The sequence below is a fragment of the Salvelinus namaycush genome, chromosome 3 (genome assembly GCF_016432855.1).
Source record: "Salvelinus namaycush isolate Seneca chromosome 3, SaNama_1.0, whole genome shotgun sequence".
NCBI classification, from domain to species: domain Eukaryota; kingdom Metazoa; phylum Chordata; class Actinopteri; order Salmoniformes; family Salmonidae; genus Salvelinus; species Salvelinus namaycush.
The window spans coordinates 71,592,892-71,611,850 of record NC_052309.1 but is presented as its reverse complement, the minus strand read 5'-3'; the positions used below and the strand labels follow the sequence as shown (position 1 = coordinate 71,611,850).

The 18,959-nt window shown below is 39.9% G+C and overlaps 6 protein-coding genes across 6 annotated transcripts; 3 read left to right on the top strand and 3 right to left on the bottom strand.

Moving 5' to 3' along the window:
- Nucleotides 1–214: 214 nt before the first annotated feature.
- Nucleotides 215–1,089, bottom strand: LOC120036945 (hemoglobin subunit alpha-like). Its single transcript, XM_038983221.1, has 3 exons — nucleotides 961–1,089; nucleotides 528–735; nucleotides 215–418 (listed from the first exon to the last, which is right to left on the bottom strand). The coding sequence occupies exons 1-3, from the start codon at nucleotides 1,053–1,055 to the stop codon at nucleotides 290–292; spliced, it is 432 nt and encodes a 143-aa protein (XP_038839149.1). The 5' UTR covers nucleotides 1,056–1,089; the 3' UTR covers nucleotides 215–289.
- Nucleotides 1,090–2,583: 1,494 nt separating this feature from the next.
- Nucleotides 2,584–3,502, top strand: LOC120036888 (hemoglobin subunit beta-1). Its single transcript, XM_038983187.1, has 3 exons — nucleotides 2,584–2,720; nucleotides 2,932–3,154; nucleotides 3,308–3,502. The coding sequence occupies exons 1-3, from the start codon at nucleotides 2,629–2,631 to the stop codon at nucleotides 3,434–3,436; spliced, it is 444 nt and encodes a 147-aa protein (XP_038839115.1). The 5' UTR covers nucleotides 2,584–2,628; the 3' UTR covers nucleotides 3,437–3,502.
- Nucleotides 3,503–9,059: 5,557 nt separating this feature from the next.
- On the bottom strand, nucleotides 9,060–9,974 carry LOC120036913 (hemoglobin subunit alpha-4). Its single transcript, XM_038983206.1, has 3 exons — nucleotides 9,807–9,974; nucleotides 9,402–9,609; nucleotides 9,060–9,308 (listed from the first exon to the last, which is right to left on the bottom strand). The coding sequence occupies exons 1-3, from the start codon at nucleotides 9,899–9,901 to the stop codon at nucleotides 9,180–9,182; spliced, it is 432 nt and encodes a 143-aa protein (XP_038839134.1). The 5' UTR covers nucleotides 9,902–9,974; the 3' UTR covers nucleotides 9,060–9,179.
- A 1,771-nt stretch (nucleotides 9,975–11,745) lies between these two features.
- Nucleotides 11,746–12,695, top strand: LOC120036854 (hemoglobin subunit beta). The gene is made up of 3 exons (XM_038983157.1): nucleotides 11,746–11,913; nucleotides 12,086–12,308; nucleotides 12,448–12,695. Exons 1-3 carry the CDS (start codon nucleotides 11,822–11,824, stop codon nucleotides 12,577–12,579), a joined length of 447 nt encoding a protein of 148 aa, XP_038839085.1. The 5' UTR covers nucleotides 11,746–11,821; the 3' UTR covers nucleotides 12,580–12,695.
- Nucleotides 12,696–14,145: 1,450 nt separating this feature from the next.
- Nucleotides 14,146–15,074, bottom strand: LOC120036921 (hemoglobin subunit alpha-like). The gene is made up of 3 exons (XM_038983213.1): nucleotides 14,896–15,074; nucleotides 14,463–14,670; nucleotides 14,146–14,353 (listed from the first exon to the last, which is right to left on the bottom strand). Exons 1-3 carry the CDS (start codon nucleotides 14,988–14,990, stop codon nucleotides 14,225–14,227), a joined length of 432 nt encoding a protein of 143 aa, XP_038839141.1. The 5' UTR covers nucleotides 14,991–15,074; the 3' UTR covers nucleotides 14,146–14,224.
- A 1,399-nt stretch (nucleotides 15,075–16,473) lies between these two features.
- LOC120036879 (hemoglobin subunit beta-1-like) lies at nucleotides 16,474–17,409 on the top strand. Its single transcript, XM_038983178.1, has 3 exons — nucleotides 16,474–16,625; nucleotides 16,854–17,076; nucleotides 17,211–17,409. Exons 1-3 carry the CDS (start codon nucleotides 16,534–16,536, stop codon nucleotides 17,337–17,339), a joined length of 444 nt encoding a protein of 147 aa, XP_038839106.1. The 5' UTR covers nucleotides 16,474–16,533; the 3' UTR covers nucleotides 17,340–17,409.
- Nucleotides 17,410–18,959: the final 1,550 nt, after the last annotated feature.

Here is an 18,959-nt window from a genome sequence, read left to right as displayed (position 1 = left end):
GGTCAGCAAAATGCATGTTACACGTATTAGATAGGCTAACCAAAGTTATGGAGGATAACATAGTGAGCTAGTGGATGGTGGACCTAAAGCACCATTTAGTACTTAATCCATTCAATCTATTCAATCTACTAGATGTGATAGTGATGAAATTCAAATATCACTTTGTGATGGTCAACTGTGGTGGAATAAGGACACAACAGAGGACATAACTTAATTCATTGCCTGTTTATTTTATTGTGATAACAACAGAGCAGAAACTGGAGTCCAATTTTGGACATTTATGATGGTCTTATCTGTATTTGTCAGCCAGGGCAGCGGACAAGGCTGCAAGGAATTTATCCACAGCAATGTGCACTTCGGGGGTGAAATCCGCAGGGAAGTGAATAGCCAGGGTGACAAGGATGTTGTGGGACAGAATCTGAAAAGTATATTTTAAAAGTTAATATTGAAGGATTAAGCCTTAGCAACAGACAGAGTTGATATCGAGAGTGATCAATATACAGACAATAGGTTATCTGGGGGCAAACCTTGAAGTTTCCAGGGTCAACGCGCAGCTCGAAGGCGTGCAGATCGCTGAGAGCACTCAGTCCACCCACGAGGTTGTCCATCAGTCCGACAGCATTACCAATTGCACCCATGATGATGCCTCCATGCTTCTTGACTGGGCCAGAGCCGGGGCTCAGGTCAGCCCAGTGGGAGAAGTAGGTCTTAGTCTGGGGGTAAGCAGTCAGCATCCTGCAAAGGAAGGTACAGAATAGTTCGATTTATATTGGAGTTTTTGTTAGATGCTGAACTTCTAAGCATTACGCGTATCATATGTCTCCCGTCGTCTGTGTCTACAACGTATTGAAAGTAGTTGACTTAATGTATGTTAAAATGCTTATTCGGGGTAGGCACGTAGGCCGCTGTCAGCAGGTTAAACACAACCAGTCTCATAATTCTTTCATTAAGAAGGCTTACCTTCCCAAAGCCTCAGCGCCGACGACATCTGCCTTTCCACTAATCTTGCCCCAGAAGGCCTTGACCACAGATTTGTCCTTAGCTGTCAGACTCATTTTGCTAATTTTGATTGGCCTATATTAAATCTACAAGAAATGATCTGAAGATGACTGCCTATACAACTAGGCCCCTTTATATTACAGTAGAGCGGCAGACACGCCCAGCTACTAGGGTACACTCCCCCTACACTGCAACCATCAATAAGATGTCAGATGGCTATGTTTCTAATAATATCCATCATTATTTTGTTCCTTTTTGCGCAATGCAAATACTTTAGTTGTAGGCCTACCAGATGCAACAATTTCACAATTTGATAATAATAATAATAATCTTTATTTATTTCGTTGCATAAAACGAAATATTTCAGTGTAATCAAGCATATATTTCCAATAGGTTAATTCTAAAGATGCAGCTGCTTTTGCCAAAATAACCAAATATTTAATTTATAGTTAATTGGCTAAATTTAATTTTATATCCTAAATAACGTTAAATAATTAAAAAGATCAAGAAAAGTTATTTTGTAATTTATGAAATATTAAGTTTCAATTTCTATATGAAAGGTAGACTATATATTTGATTGTAGAGTGCTATAATATATATTACATTGGTAAATTTAAATGTAAAAACCAAATCCACCTACAACGACCTGCATTCAACTGGAAAATATTTATTCAAAGTAACGTATTTCACATTTTTATTTTTTTATTTTGTAATTTAACCTTTATTTAACTAGGCAAGTCAGTTAAGAACACATTCTTATTTACAATGACGGTCTGTATGTATCTATGATATGCCTACTCTGGGGTTCAATGGAAGTTGGATATGAATCCCAATTATAAGTTTGATTGTATTTCGAATGATGATCGGGGAAAAAGTCAGAGGAAGAAAGAGGTCATGCGAGGACATGGGTACACACCTATCTGCAAATAATACAGGACATTACAGCGTGTCATATTTAATGTCTTGAAATTATTAACTTAAAATGGGCGGGACCGGTCTGAATACCCCGATAGAAAAAGGAAGGCTTAATTTTGTCGTAGATAAGAAACTGTGCCAAATAGTAGGCGGTTGTTGTGCCGAAAATCTCCCCCAACCGGAATTAGCAGGAATAATCACATTTTCCAAATTCATAAAAATGTTTAGTGATTGCATCTCTTTCTGTTTTTTCATTAGAATAGCCTTATACACTGCAATGAAGGACGTGTAATCTTCGGAAGAGTTTTGCCATAACCTTGCTTTTATTCTTGCATCAGTGGAATAAATTAAAACGGCTAATTAAGCTCTTATCATGCGAATTTTGAAACGTTGGTAATCTAGATAAAACTGTATAGGCCTATTTACATATGCTTCCAGCTTTTAGGATCTAACCTACAGACTTGATTCTGCAACAGCTAATAAATTAGCATTTACTGTTGTTTTTAACAGATAAATTATTGGAATTGATGTCATCAAGTTCGAGAGCTGAAGTTCTCACTTGGCCAATACTGATCTTTGCCAGAGCCAATCATATGCGCCGCCTCCAGTGGGCGGAGAGCACTCATAAATATAAATTGCAGGCAAAGTGTCTCCCTACACAAGACATTAATTTGTTTAATCTTGTTGCAAACCCGAAGATAAAACACTGACAACATGGTTGACTGGACAGACGCCGAGAAGAGCACCATCAGTGCTGTCTGGGGCAAAGTAGATATCAATGAGGTCGGACCACTGGCTCTGGCAAGGTAGGTCATGGCTTCAGCCTCATTCAAATATATCATCTAATATAGTTTATAGTGAAGATGATCATGAGTAATTATAACAATATTATACTTGTCCTGTTATCTATCGTTACTATTATTTAGTTTGAATGGAGCATGTTAAAGTATTAATTAGGCATATAATTGAAATACATTTGAAAGTATTTCACATATTACGGTGTTCTTGCAATGACAGAGTCCTGATCGTCTATCCCTGGACTCAGCGTTATTTCGGCTCTTTCGGAGATGTGTCCACTCCCGCAGCAATCATGGGCAACCCCAAAGTTGCTGCTCACGGCAAGGTCGTGTGTGGAGCTCTGGATAAAGCTGTGAAGAACATGGGCAACATCTTAGCCACATACAAGTCACTGAGCGAGACCCACGCTAACAAACTCTTCGTCGACCCTGACAATTTCAGGGTATGCCTTCTGTCTTGAGAAATAGGCTTATATTTTAGGCTTTACTGATGTAAGCCTGCACACATAACAATCAGAGCAACACGTCTAATTCCAAAGGTAAAACAAAACCGTCAGTCTTATTTAACATCTTCCTCCTTTGTCTTTTGTCCACAGGTGTTGGCTGACGTCCTCACAATTGTCATTGCCGCCAAGTTCGGAGCCTCTTTCACTCCTGAAATCCAGGCAACCTGGCAGAAGTTCATGAAAGTGGTTGTCGCAGCCATGGGCAGTCGGTACTTCTAAATGCACCCCAGACAAGTGATTATGTTCTGACATCCCTGCCTGAGTGAAAATAAAGACATCGAAACAATCTATTGTATTTGTATTTATACAAACGTTTTTTTTAGAAGGGGGGGCAGGGACAGTTCCACCACAAAATTCTTAACATCTTTATTTTAGGCTATACCCTATTTAGATGAGGGAAGTGGAGCTAGACCCCTATATGGTAGGCAATCGAAGAAAGAAAACAAGTGGGCGGCCAGTACGATGCAGAACACTTTAGTAAACTATTTACAGGTAATATTTACAAAGCATACATATAAGTCGCAGGGCATCGTTTCCCAGAGCCTTCGTAGCCTTAAGATCATTGCTAGAACATTCTTGTCTTAGTAGCCGAGTCGTTTCCCAGAGGCCTCGTTAGTAACGTGGCTTTTAAAAACGCTCTTAAAAACCTTTGCACATCTACGAGTGATCCAGACCACTACTAGAGCAGCCAAAGTGCATGGTTAGATGTTAGAAGCAAGATGTCTAGCCTGTCTGACTGTGACTGCGGATAACAACAGAACGAAGCTGACTACAAAAACAAAGTTGCCGAAGTATCTGCAATTCTTACAAACAAGTCAAGGATACAATTATGCTTCAAATGAATACCGAGATGGCTGTATTAAAACAACCTACATACATGGGCATATAAATCAAACCAAACTTTGTCACATGCGCCGAATACAACACTTACAATAAAATACTACCGTGAAATGCTAACTTACAAGTCCTTAATTAACCAACAGTGCAGATCAAGAAGAGTTAAGAAAATATTTACCAAATAAACTGAAGTAGAAAATAATTTTAAAGTATCAATAAAATAATAATAAATAGGCTATATACAGGTGGTACCGGTACCGAGTCAATGTGCAGGGGTACAGGTTAATCGAGGTAATTTGTACATGTAGGTAGAGGTGACTATGCATAGATAATATACAGCGAGTAGCAGCAGTGTACAAAACAAATGGGGGGGGGTCAATGTAAATAGTACTGTGGCCATTTTATTAATTGTTCAGCAGTCTTATGGCTTAGGGGTAGAAGCTGTTAAGGATCCTTTTGGTCCTAGACTTGGCGCTGCGGTATCGCTTGTCGTGCAGTAGCAAAGAAGTCTATGACTTACCCAAGTCTCTGACTGGAGTGTCTGACAATTTTTTGGGCTTTCCTCTGACACCGCCTATTATGTAGGTCCTGCATGGCATGAAGCTTGGTCCCAGTGATGTACTGGGCCGTAAGCACTACCCTCTGTAGCGCCTTATGGTCAGATGCCGAGCAGTTGCCATACCAGGTGGCGATGCAACCGGTCAGGATGCTCTCGATGGTGCAGCTGTAGAACTCCTTGAGGACCCAAATCTTTTCAGTCTCCTGAGGGGGAAAAGGTGTTGTCGTGCCCCCTTCACGACTGTCTTGGTGTGTTTGGACCATGATAGCTTGTTGGTGATGTGGACACCAAGGAACTTGAAACTCTCGACCCACTCCACTACAGCCCTGTCCGCCCCGCCTTTTCCTGTAGTCCACGATTGGCTCCTTTGTCTTGCTCACAATGAGGGAAGAGGTTGTTGTCCTGGCACCACACTGCCAGGTCTCTGATTGTGTCAAGGCACAGATCTTGGGTAGGGAACCAACACATTTCTGCAGCATTGAAGGTCCCCAAGAACACAGTGGCCTCCATCATTCTTAAATGGAAGACGTTTGGAACCACCAAGACTCTTCCTAGAGCTGGCCGCACGGCCAAACTGAGCAATCGGGGGAGAAGGGCCTTGGTCAGGGAGGTGACCAAGAACCCGATGGTCACTCTGACAGAGCTCCAGAGTTCCTGTGTGGAGATGGGAGAACCTTCCAGAAGGACAACCATCTCTGCAGCACTCCACCAATCAGGCCTTTATGGTAGTGGCCAGACGGAAGCTACTCCTCAGTATAAGACACATGACAGCCCGCTTGGAGTTGCCAAAAGGCACCTAAAGGAGTCTCAGACTATGAGAATAAATATTATCTGGTTTGATGAAAAAAAGATTGAACTCTTTGGCCTGAACGCCAAGCTTCACGTCTGAAGAAAACCTGGCACCATCCCTACGGTGAAGCACGGTGGTGGCAGCATCATGCTGTGGGGATGTTTTTCAGCGGCAGGGACTGGGAGATTAGTCAGGGTTGAGGAAAAGATGAAAGGAGCGAAGTACAGAGAGCTCCTTGATGAAAACCTTCTCAAGAGTGCTCAGGACCTCAGACTGGGAAGAAAGTTCACCTTCCAACCATAAAACAACCCTAAGCACACAGCCAAGACAATGCAGGAGTGGCTTCGGGACAAGTCTCTGAATATTCCTTGAGTGGCCCAGCCAGAAGCCGGACTTGAACCCGATTGAACATTTTTTGAGAGACCTGAAAATGGCTGTGCAGCGACACTCCCCATCCAACCTGACAGAGCTTGAGAGGATCTGCAGAGAAGAATTGGAGAAACTCCCTAAATACAGGTGTGCCAAGCTTGTAGCATCATACCCAAGAAGACTTGAGGCTGTAATCGCTGCCAAAGGTGCATCAACAAAGTACTTAGTAAAGATCTGAATACTTATGTAAATGTCATATTTCGGTGTTTTTTTGTTATTAAAGTTGTATTTATTAAACAAAAATAAAATATTGTACAGCATAAAAACATTGAGCATGACATCAAGACATATCCTCCAACATAGCACATATACACAGTCAAATGGTATCGTACAGGTCACAATACAGAACTAAATGGGTTCACAAGCATAAGTAATCACCTCCCAGTCTTAGAAACATGACAAATGAAACGCGTCCAGCTTCTAGAATTGTTGTTTCTACCAGTGATCCTAGCAAGCATATGTTCATAAGATGCCACCTCCAACATTGATTCTATCGACTGTTTCAGAGTAGGAATGGCATGACCTTTCCAAATTCTAAGGATTACTCTAGCTGCTGTAACAATACCAACAGTGATCAGTGCAAATTCCTCATTTGTTACATTAGGTAACTCTGTTGTATATCACCTAAGAGACATATTCTCTGTGAAACTGGAATTGTTAAGCGCAACCATTCCTCCAGATATTTCAAAACATTATTCCAGAAAGGTAGCACTAATGTATATTTCCATATTGTGTGTAAAAAATGTGTCTTTTTGGCATTTCCGACACAGAGAATTCTTGGTCAGCCCCATCTTATGAAGCCTTGTTGGGGTCCAATAAAACCTATGTAGTATCTTATATTGAGGAAGGTTCCCCCTGGCTTCCCTTATGTTTCACCCTGGGCTGGACAAGATCTTCAACCAGGTATCATCCTCAATTTCACACTTTAGGTCAATTTGCCATATTGTTCTGAGGTTTTGACAGTCTTTACTCTGCAGATGATAAATATTGAGTAGAAAATGGCTGCTTTATGTTTGGGTAATTCCAAATACTCAGCCATTGGGTTCTTTCCTGGATTTCGTTGATAGCCGGTTAACATTCTCTCAATTCCTAGTATTTCCAGAAATGCCCCTTGTCTCCCACATCATATTTTTGTACCAAATCTGAGTATGACATTAAAACATCTTCATTGTACAGATCACGTATAGTATGAATTCCTTTCATTGCCACTGTTTCCAGTAAACAGACTTTTTTCCTATCCGTAGCCTAGGATTGTGCCACAATGATGAGTATCCTTGTTTTAGATGTGAAAATCCACATATCTTGTGTACTGTTCTCCACACCTCATTTGAGTGTAACACAATTGGGTTGGGAGTATCAACAGACCTCTGCCCTGTAAGACTATGTGACAGAGGATAACTTAGTTCCCGTTCTTTTGTTATCCATTCCAAGCCAGCATCCCTTTAGCCCCAATGTTTCGCCTATTTAGCCATTTCAAATGATACATTGTACAATGTAACATCTGGTAAAGCCACATCTTCTTCATATTAATCCTGTTTTATTTCCTATCCCACAAAACGTATTTAGTTCATTTGTCATATTGTTTAAAACCGGTCTGGATTATTCATTGCAGAGATATAATTCATTTGTGGGACTACAACCATTTTCATCACGTTGATCATTCCCCATAAATAAAGTTTCATCCTATCCCAAAATAAAACAAAGCAACTAGGAATTTAACGTTGCTTCTCAGATGAGTCAATCATCACAGAACTGTCTTTGATGCTGCAGAAAATAACCTGCAGTCTCAACTCAAAATGCCTTATGGTCAATGAGGAGTGGGTGCCTGACGTGCTCGTGTAGCTGTTTCTTCGCCGTTGCAAACTTCTTCCTCTTCATTGCCAGTTCCTTGAACAGGACCGGGGGGAAATTAAGCCAGCGGCCTTCCCACTGAACGCCACACCTTTCTTTCGTCGCTTTAAATACCTTTGTCCCGGGCTGTAGATCGTAGGAAGCGGATGAGAACCGTTAAACTGTGATGTGTTCGTTCAATTTCGAATTCGTGCCTGTCATCAAATCTAAATCCTTCTGCGATGAATTTCTGCACACACGAGATTAGTCCACCGCCAGCCTCACTCCCCCCTTTCAGATTAACCAATCTCACCGTATTTCTCCTATTTCTGTTCTCAAATTATTCAACACGATTCCACAATATATCCCGTTTTTTCACATGACTCTCATTAGCCTTCTCCAGACGGGAGATGGCATCATTCACTGTTGAAATCCGTCACTCTGCCCAATCCATCCTCTCTCTTGTATCGCACCAACTTTTTCCTTTAGCTCGGTAGTTGTTGTTTTTATCGTGGAGACATCGGATGCAACATCCAATAAAATCGTGTTCATCTTTCCGATTTGCTCAAATAGATCCTATAGATTTACCGATTTCTCTGGATTTACGTGTTTATCCATGTATTGGTGGGGGTGTTGAATACATTTTTAGCGTGTGTCGACATTCCAATAACGCCACTTTAGCGAGATGTTTCAAAATGTAAACTAACTTTATATTAAACTGTACTTCAAGTCAATATATTAAGACAAAAATGAAAGTATATGCGGTTGAATTTCAGTATTTACATGTGGGTATTAGGAGCTCTCTAAACTGCTGCCATCTTCTTCGGCGGTCCCACGTGACACCTCCAGTTTATTTATTTTTAATAAATTTGCGTTTCTAAAAAACAGTTTTTGATTTGTCATTATGGGGTATTGTGTGTAGATTGATGAGGCTAAAAAACCTTGTTAATCCATTTTAAAATAAATCTGTAACCTAACAAAATGTGTAAAAGGTAAAGGGGTTTGAATACCTTCGAATGCACTATAAATCACAAGACAAAGTGAGCAGGGGCTTCATGCATCGCAAAATTCTGAGGGGACATAAAGTAAGTGAGGATGGCTGTGGGGTGGTCCCTAAATTGGAGAATTTTGACACGCTTGCTTCTCTAACTTGATTGATAGCCTGAAATGGCTTATTGGTAGATAGATATGAGTTTGGGAACTTATCTGAACTAGCTAAAGCCAACTTCATACAATTGCTAAATGGCTAGTAGTACTACAGAGAAAAAAATATTATTATTATCTTTATTTCGTTTTTTTAAGAGGACAACTCTGAAGGGGTACGTGCCCCTGTGCCCTCTACGGATATGGCCCCTCTGAATGGGAGACAACGAAAATGACAAACAAACACCTCTGTATGAGTTTCAAATAGCTTTATTGTCAGTGTGTCAATATCGGAAGGACATTACGTTTGAGAAACATGCATGAACGTCTAATTCTGATATAAGACTGTGAGAGCTTGTAGCTCGGATGACAGTTTAGCGGTACTTCTCCGCCAGGGCCAGAGCCAGTTGCTGCAGGAACTTGTCCACGGACAAATGGATCTCGGGGGTGAATTCGGCGGGGAAGTAGGCGGCAATGACCACAATCAGGTTGTGAGCCAGGATCTGCAAAGGAAAGGGAAATAGATTATTTCACCTTCACACAGGTAAAAACTCAGATTGTTTTTGGTGTTTTCCTTGTGTGTCTTTTTCTCTTACCTTGAAGTTGGTGGGGTCCACCCTCAGCTTGGTGGCGTGCAGTTCACTGAGCTTGGTCAAGAAACCAAAGAGATCGTCCAAGTTGCCAACACATTCATCGATCTGATTCATGATGGTGATGCCGTGCTTCTTCACTGGAGCGGAACCGGGGGCCACGGAAGCCCAGTGGGAGAAGTAGGCCTTGGTCTGGGGGTAGACAACAAGCATCCTGTCGTGGACATTAGAAATGATGTGAGACAAAATTCATTTTAAATAATCATTCACACGGTCGGGGATCGCGTCCATATTTTTGCTGAGATAGTTATACACATTCATAGCTTCCATAGATTTGACTGAGGAGTTATGTGTTAATAACTGGAATACGTGTTATAGTCTATCATTTATCATACATCGTTATGTAATTACCTGGAAAGAGCCTGTTCTCCAATCTCATCGGATTTAGGGAGGATCTTGCCCCAGATGGCCTTCACGTTGGCTTTGTCCTTGGCTGAGAGACTCATAGCTGTCTTGTCCGGTTATCCACTTAAATGAAGATGCTGAGAAAAGAAGCTTGTGAGGATACACTTCTCAGAGGCTGTTTTTATTGAGGCAAGAGAGAAGGCACACCTCGATATAATCTCGGCTCCTCCTCTGGGCATTTTTCCAAGACAAGATTCATGTTTTTTATATGTTGTGGATCTGAGACAATTCGTATAATGCCCAAAATATGACATTTGCACATAATCGATTTCGTTTGTAAAAATGCTGTCATAACATTGTATGTATTTATTTCATATAGATTGAATAACAAAGTGTTTTAGAAACACTTAATACCTCAATATTTTCTTTACAGTTAAGGTTTAGTCGTACGGTCTAATATTGCAGCACTCATTGGTGAGTATATAGGCTATGTGATTCTGTACACAAGGCAGTGTTGGGGAGTAGTGGACTGCATGTCTAGTTAGGGTTTTCAGTAATTAACTACTTTTGTTTTGCCATGTAGCAGCTAACTACTGGAACTACACACTACTTTTTTTGCAAAATAAAATAAAATATGGATGAAGTAGGCAATCATTTACTTTTTTGGTGCATTAGACCTGCCTAATTCTGACTTGAAACATCGTTTTTCTGCTAATAGGCTAAAATACACAATGTCAACATTTTACCCCAAAGTTCTCTGACTTACAATTTTTACTCTATTACATTTCAGATTTACATATGATCATTTTTCACGAAGTTGTTTGGATAGTGAACTTCTTTTCCATAGTAACTTTAACTTTTTAACTTCTTAAGGGTAGCTTTAGAGTAGCTTAATTTCTTCCAGTGTGAAGTAATTGCTAGCTTGGTAAACTATATTTTCAGAGTAGCTTCCCCAACACTGACAAATAGTTGCAATATGATCGGACTAGCAACCAAATCAAGACGTGTTGGCTTATATCCCATTTGGCCTATGTAGTCAATATTCACAGTTAACACATAAATACTGAGACAAATTATATACCTGATAATCGGAAAGGTTTTGTTTCGGTTAAAAAGCGTACCCTATGCCTATCACTAAACATTTTAATAATATATAGGCTACGCGCATTGTATTTCAGTGGGGTTAAACAAAAAGCTGCAGTTTCATTGAAGTAAATAGGCTGATATCCACATTGAATAGTGTCCAGTTAGAACCCATCATGTAATTCCCCTGATGAAGGCAGATAAAACTACTTTTCACCAACTGACATTTAGATAATCATTCAGAAAGACCAGAAATATGGAACTATCAAATGGGTGGGGCCTTCTGAATATTAAGATAAAACAATTTGAGTCATGCTCTTTCTTTAATAGTTTACTCCCAATCCTGGCTTTTCTTTTTCAAATGAGACCATAAATAAACACTTACATCAATAATTCGCATTTTATAAACATAATATTGCAATTCAATGTGAATATTGCAACGATACATTAAAATAGAATTTAGGGACAAATAAGGTTCTACACTGAGATAATTGGCATAAAAGTTTCCGAACCTTCATTGGTTTGAATGGTGTCAGATATGATTTTGAACTTAACAATATGAATTGGGGTATTAAACACGACATGTAAGTATGTAGAGAACATTGAACATAAAAAGACTATGTCAATAACAACATTTTGACAAAAATACCGATGAAGGTTAATCATGACTTGTTTAAACCATCCGTAATAATTAGAATTTGGCAACGCCTAAATGACCAAGCATTATCTTTAAATGTGGGATGAGGTTGGCACAATGCCGATATGTGCCACACTCGAGGACCTTGCCCCCTCAATACATTCATCCAATCGTTTTCTGTGTCCTGTTCAGGGCGGAGATACTGAACATCCATAAATTGGACGTCCCATGAGACAAAAAGCTCAGGGATCTCTTGTAACATTTTGCAAGTACAAACGGAAATCAACAAACAAACGTCAACATGGTCGACTGGACAGATGCTGAGCGCAGTGCCATCGTAGGCCTGTGGGGAAAGATCAGCGTGGATGAGATCGGACCCCAGGCCCTGGCCAGGTACATTCTTATAATATTTATGTAGAAATCATTAAATAATAACACGATAATAGGCTACCTAGGTTATTTAGCACTAATTGCGTAGTAGAACATCGCGGTGTTCACCTTTGGTGCGATACAGACCATATTGATTGTTAAGTATAATTGTAATGCCTGTTGTATTTATTTTTAGACTTCTGATCGTGTCTCCATGGACTCAGAGACACTTCAGCACCTTCGGCAACCTGTCCACACCCGCTGCCATCATGGGTAACCCCGCCGTGGCCAAGCACGGAAAGACCGTGATGCACGGACTGGACAGAGCTGTGCAGAACCTGGATGACATCAAGAACACCTATACTGCACTGAGTGTGATGCACTCCGAGAAACTGCACGTGGATCCCGACAACTTCAGGGTGAGTATTACACTTTAGCAAACTGAAACAAAATACAAAAATAAATAGTCTTATGAATTAAATAGACTTATGAGCCGATGTAAAGCTTATTCCAATATTACATTCTCCATCTGGTTCCTTTACGGTCCACTCTCCACAGCTCCTTGCCGACTGCATCACCGTGTGCGTGGCGGCCAAGCTCGGTCCCACCGCTTTCAGTGCTGATACTCAGGAAGCCTTCCAGAAGTTCCTGGCTGTCGTTGTGTCCGCTCTTGGCAGACAGTACCACTAGAGCATCACTCGACAGCATCAATATGGAAGAGAGATGACACTCCAACTCCAGTCTGTTAGGCTGGAAGCTGTGCCATAGCTACACATTTAAAAAAATAAAATCAATTTAAAAGCGTTTATCTTTTTGAAGTGTTGTTTTTTATGGAAAACGTTCTCCTGCAATTGTACTGATGGCACATGGTTTCTACACTCTAAAAATTAGGGAATGTGAATGAAAAAAACTATTTTGATGATGGTTTTCATACAGATATTTTGTTCATAATCTAGAAGCCTATGGGATATTCATTGATGGGATATTCATTGATGGGATATTCATTGATGGGATATTCATTGATGGGATATCCATTGATGGGATATTCATTGATGGGATATTCATTGATGGGATATTCATTGATGGGATATTCATTGATGAGATATTCATTGATGAGAGGAAAGAGGATGGCAAATGTGATCTGCATAACATACCAATAGCAATTGACATACCTTTGTATGCCTCCTTGTCTGTGTACCTGCAGACACAAACGTGAGCAGTTCAACCATGTGCACCCAATACAGCCAGCCTTCAAAATATTCTTATTGCCTAAATATTCTTACCTCTTTGTTGATTGATATCCATTGAATTGTGTCCATTTTTTGTTTTAGAAAGATTTGCACAAATATGAAAAGATAGATCATCATTAAACAATATACATTCAGTTCATACAAGGTACAAACCTTCTCTTAAATTGAGGAGATCTTTACATTTTTCAGTTAAGTGCCGGCACCTGCTGCCCTTTCAAATCCACATGTTTCAGTTGGGCAGCTGAAGAGGTTCCTCGATTAACCCCACCTCTTATGGGGTTCTTGGAATAACCTTTTGGGGGCCATTTTCAGTTCCAAGAACCCTAAGGTTCTACAAAGAACTTTGGGGACCTTAGAAGAACCCTTGTTGAACCCCTCATTTTTAGAGTGTATGAATTCTGCGGTGTGCATGTTTTTTTAATCATCTTTATAATTACTATTTAATAATGACCTCAGACTTCTCCCTCCCTACACCTCTGATGAGTATAACAGGAAACCTGTTCGATCCCCATGCACTCAAAATCATTCTGGCTGTGGATATGGAGAACATCAACACATTAACATCAACGTACCAGAGGATAAACCCATTGGACTTGGGGCTCTGCTGAGAGTTTACCTCATATTTAGATTTTATTATTCTGCTTTGCCACTAAAATCATAATAAACACTGAGAACTAAAATATTGTGTTATTGTTGTTATTGTTATGCGTATTATTATTCATGAGAATAATAACTGGGGAGGGGGGTAGTTCAAAAATGAACCCCAAAAATGTTATTCAAAAGGTTATTTAAGGATCCATTAAAAGGGGTTCGTTACACGTATTCGATAGGCTAACCAAAGTTATGGAGAATAACATAGTGAGCTAGTGGATGGTGGACCTAAAGCACCATTTAGTACTTAATCCATTCAATCTATTCAATCTACTAGATGTGATAGTGATGAAATTCAAATATCACTTTGTGATGGTCAACTGTGGTGGAATAAGGACACAGCAGAGGACATAACTTCCTTCATTGCCTGTTTATTTTATTGTAATAACAACAGAGCAGAAACTGGAGTCCAATTTTGGACATTTATGATGGTCTTATCTGTATTTGTCAGCCAGGGCAGCGGACAAGGCTGCAAGGAATTTATCCACAGCAATGTGCACTTCGGGGGTGAAATCCGCAGGGAAGTGAATAGCCAGGGTGACAAGGATGTTGTGGGACAGAATCTGAAAAGTATATTTTAAAAGTTAATATTGAAGGATTAAGCCTTAGCAACAGACAGAGTTGATATCGAGAATGATCAATATACAGACAATAGGTTATCTGGGGGCAAACCTTGAAGTTTCCAGGGTCAACGCGCAGCTCGAAGGCGTGCAGATCGCTGAGAGCACTCAGTCCACCCACGAGGTTGTCCATCAGTCCGACAGCATTACCAATTGCACCCATGATGATGCCTCCATGCTTCTTGACTGGGCCAGAGCCGGGGCTCAGGTCAGCCCAGTGGGAGAAGTAGGTCTTAGTCTGGGGGTAAGCAGTCAGCATCCTGCAAAGGAAGGTACAGAATAGTTCGATTTATATTGGAGTTTTTGTTAGATGCTGAACTTCTAAGCATTACGCGTATCATATGTCTCCCATCGTCTGTGTCTACAACGTATTGAAAGTAGTTGACTTAATGTATGTTAAAATGCTTATTCGGGGTAGGCACGTAGGCCGCTGTCAGCAGGTTAAACACAACCAGTCTCATAATTCTTTCATTAAGAAGGCTTACCTTCCCAGAGCCTCAGCGCCGACGACATCTGCCTTTCCACTAATCTTGCCCCAGAAGGCCTTGACCACAGATTTGTCCTTAGCTGTCAGACTCATTTTGCTCCTTTCTGATTGGCCTGTATTAAATCTACAAGAAATGATCTGAAGATGACTACCTATACAACTAGGTCCCTTTATATTACAGTAGAGCGGCAGACACGCCCAGCTACTAGGGTACACTCCCCCTACACTGCAACCATCTTGGTCAAAATCCAAGAGTAAGATCCGTTATCTTGGCTTTTATCAAATATTAAGTTAGGGTTTTATATAAAAAACTTCAATAAGATGTCAGAGGGCTATGTTTCTAATAATATCCATCATTAACCTTTTTGCGCAATGCAAATACATTCATTGTAAGCATATATTTCCAATAGGTTAATCCTAAAGTTGCAGCTGCTTTTGCCGAAACAGCCAAATAATACATCTTTAGTTAATTGGCAAAATGTCATGCATTTAAATCAATTGCACCAGATGCAACAGAGATGTCAACAATTTTACAATTTGTTTGATTGATAAAGATAATTATTATAAATATTATTTTATTTTTTTGTTGCATAAAACGAAATCTTTGAGAGTAGCCTAATCGAGCACATATAATATATATTACATTGGTAAATTATATTGTAAAAATCAAATCCACCTTCACAAAGACCTGCATTCAATGGGAAAATATTTATTCAAAGTGACGTGTTACATTTGTATTTTTGTATTTTTTATTTAACCTTTATTTAACTAGGCAAGTCAGTTAAGAACACATTCTTATTTACAATGACGGTCTGTATGTATCTATGATATGCCTACTCTGGGGTTCAATGGAAGTTGGATATGAATCCCAATTATAAGTTTGATTGGATTTCGAATGATGATCGGGAAAAAAGTCAGAGGAAGAAAGAGGTCATGCGAGGACATGAGTACAGACCTATCTACAAATAATACAGGACATTTCTGCTTATCATATTTAATGTATTGAACTTAATAACTTAAAATGGGCGGGACCGGTCTGAATACCCCGATAAAAAAAGGAAGGCATCATTTTGTCGTAGATAAGAAACTGTGCCAAATTGTAGGCCGGAATTATCTGGAATTATCACATTTTCCAAATTCATAAAAATGTTTAGTGATTGCATCTCTTTCTATTTTTTCATTAGAATAGCCTTATACACTGCAATGAAGGACGTGTAATCTTCGGAAGAGTTTTGCCATAACCTTGCTTTTATTCTTGCATCAGTTGGATAAATTAAACTGTTTAGCTAGTGATCATGCGAATTTTGAAACGATGGTAATCTAGTTAAAATTGTATAGGCCTATTTACATATGCTTCAAGCTTTTAGGATCTAACCTACAGACTTGATTCTGTAACAGCTAATAAATTAACATTTACTGTTGTTTTTAACAGATAAATTATTGGAATTGATGTCATCAAGTTCGAGAGCTGAAGTTCTCACTTGGCCAATACTGATCTTTGCCAGAGCCAATCATATGCGCCGCCTCCAGTGGGCGGAGAGCACTCATAAATATAAATTGCAGGCAAAGTGTCTCCCTACACAAGACATTAATTTGTTTAATCTTGTTGCAAACCCGAAGATCAAACACTGACAACATGGTTGACTGGACAGACGCCGAGAAGAGCACCATCAGTGCTGTCTGGGGCAAAGTAGATATCAATGAGGTCGGACCACTGGCTCTGGCAAGGTAGGTCATGGCTTCAGCCTCATTCAAATATATCATTTAATATAGCTTATAGTGGAGATGATCATGAGTAATTATAACACTATTATACTTGTCCTGTTATCTATCGTTACTATTAATATTGAATTGATATTGTTAAGTTTGAATGGAGCATGTTACAGTATTAATTAGGCATATAATTGAAATACATTTGGAAATAATTCACATATTTCGGTGTTCTTGCAATGACAGAGTCCTGATCGTCTATCCCTGGACTCAGCGTTATTTCGGCTCTTTCGGAGATGTGTCCACTCCCGCAGCAATCATGGGCAACCCCAAAGTTGCTGCTCACGGCAAGGTCGTGTGTGGAGCTCTGGATAAAGCTGTGAAGAACATGGGCAACATCTTGGCTACATACAAGTCACTTAGCGAGACCCACGCCAACAAACTCTTCGTCGACCCTGAAAATTTCAGGGTAGGCCTTTTGTCTTGCGCAATATGTTTTAGGCTACACGTATAACATTCAGAATAATACGTCTAATTCCAAACGTAAAACAAAATCGACGGTCTAATGCAACATCTTTCTTCTTTGTTTTTTTTTGTCTACAGGTGTTGGCTGACGTCCTCACAATTGTCGTTGCCGCCAAGTTCGGAGCCTCTTTCACTCCTGAAATCCAGGCAACCTGGCAGAAGTTCATGAAAGTGGTTGTCGCAGCCATGGGCAGTCGGTACTTCTAAATGCACCCCAGACAAGTTATTATGTTCTGACATCCCTGCCTGAGTGAAAATAAAGACATCGAAACAATCTATTGTATTTGTATTTATAAAAAGTGATTTTTTTTAAGAAGGAGTGGGGGGGGGGTCAGTTCCAAGACAGAATTCTTAACATAGACCACTAACAGAGCAGCCAAAGTGCATGGTTAGATGTTTTTTTGCCCTTCTGCGTCACTCATTTACAGAAGATCTCTGCTAAACATAGAATCAAGATGTCTAGCCTGTCTGACTGTGACTGCGGATAACAACAGAACGAAGCTGACTACAAAAACAAAGTTGCCGAAGTATCTGCAATTCTTACAAACAAGTCAAGGATACAATTATGCTTCAAATGAAAACCAAGATGGCTGTATTAAAACAACCTACATACATGGACATCTAAAGGCTTTTTCAATCATACTGAACTCAATTTCATATTCAATCAATTTAGTTATTTTGCCACGAGGCTACTGTGTACTTTTTGCCTCAATGTTTTCATGATATGTGACAACAAGTGCGCAATGATGTGCTCGATCTGTGATTTAGTCCATTATTGCGTAAAGCATAATAAGCCGTCAATAGCCTATTTGCAGCCATAGTCAAAGTGATTGCCTACACAACCTAGGTTAACCTGTAGTCAAGTCTGTGTTTTGGTCAAATAAGCAGTCAAATCTTATTCAATGAAAATCATAAATGAGCTCTTGATCATTGTCGATTAAAAATCTGGTTAATTATCACTAAAGCAACAATATGGTATTAACATTGTTGGTTTTATAGGCCGCTACAACATAGGCATATTGGAACACCAACAAGCTCCTGAGATCTGCCTAGCAAACGTAGCCTTCTCCCACTGATAATGAATTGCCTTCAATTCTGAAATGTAAAATGTTACACCGTGTTGTCATCTTACATCTTGAAGACGTCAAACATCCTATTCTCATGTTAAACAAGGTTGTTTGAGTCCTGATTCTTTCAAATATTTAATACAATTATACAAAGATATGTGTGCAAACTATATGCTATGATCTGAGTCTGACCCAAGATAGCAAATAAGGCTGGTATGCTGCAGTCAACTGGGGGGGAAGTTCCCAAGATGGTCCCATTTCACTATAGTTCCATAAATGGCCTTGTGTGGTTGTGTGGCAAGTTACAGCAGGGAAATCAATCATGCTGTTCTGCGTGCAGGTGCCTTTCCTCAGCTGACAAATCACTTTACCTTATGTGAAAATAAAATTCTTGCTTGTGCTCCATATGTGCACAAGCAAGCCATGCTTGTGGGAGACTTTTATTAGTGGGCCAGCCAGGATAATTGAAATGCACTTTTTAGGAAAATAAGAAAAGACAAACAAGCCTCCAGGGATTAGGTTCAGATGGAGACAAAGGGATGAGAGAGGACAGATTTTTCCTCAAACCAGGAAGGCAACTACATCCACTTCTGTTGGTAAGTTTCATCCCGTTTAGGTGTTTATTTTTATTGGTCCCTGATCTGACTTTTTCCTTTCAAACATACTGTATCATAGCATATCAAACGTTTGTTGCCGTGCCATAGGCCGGTCTAGTACCATCTACCCACAGCACATAATACGTTACATGCAGGTCTGATCC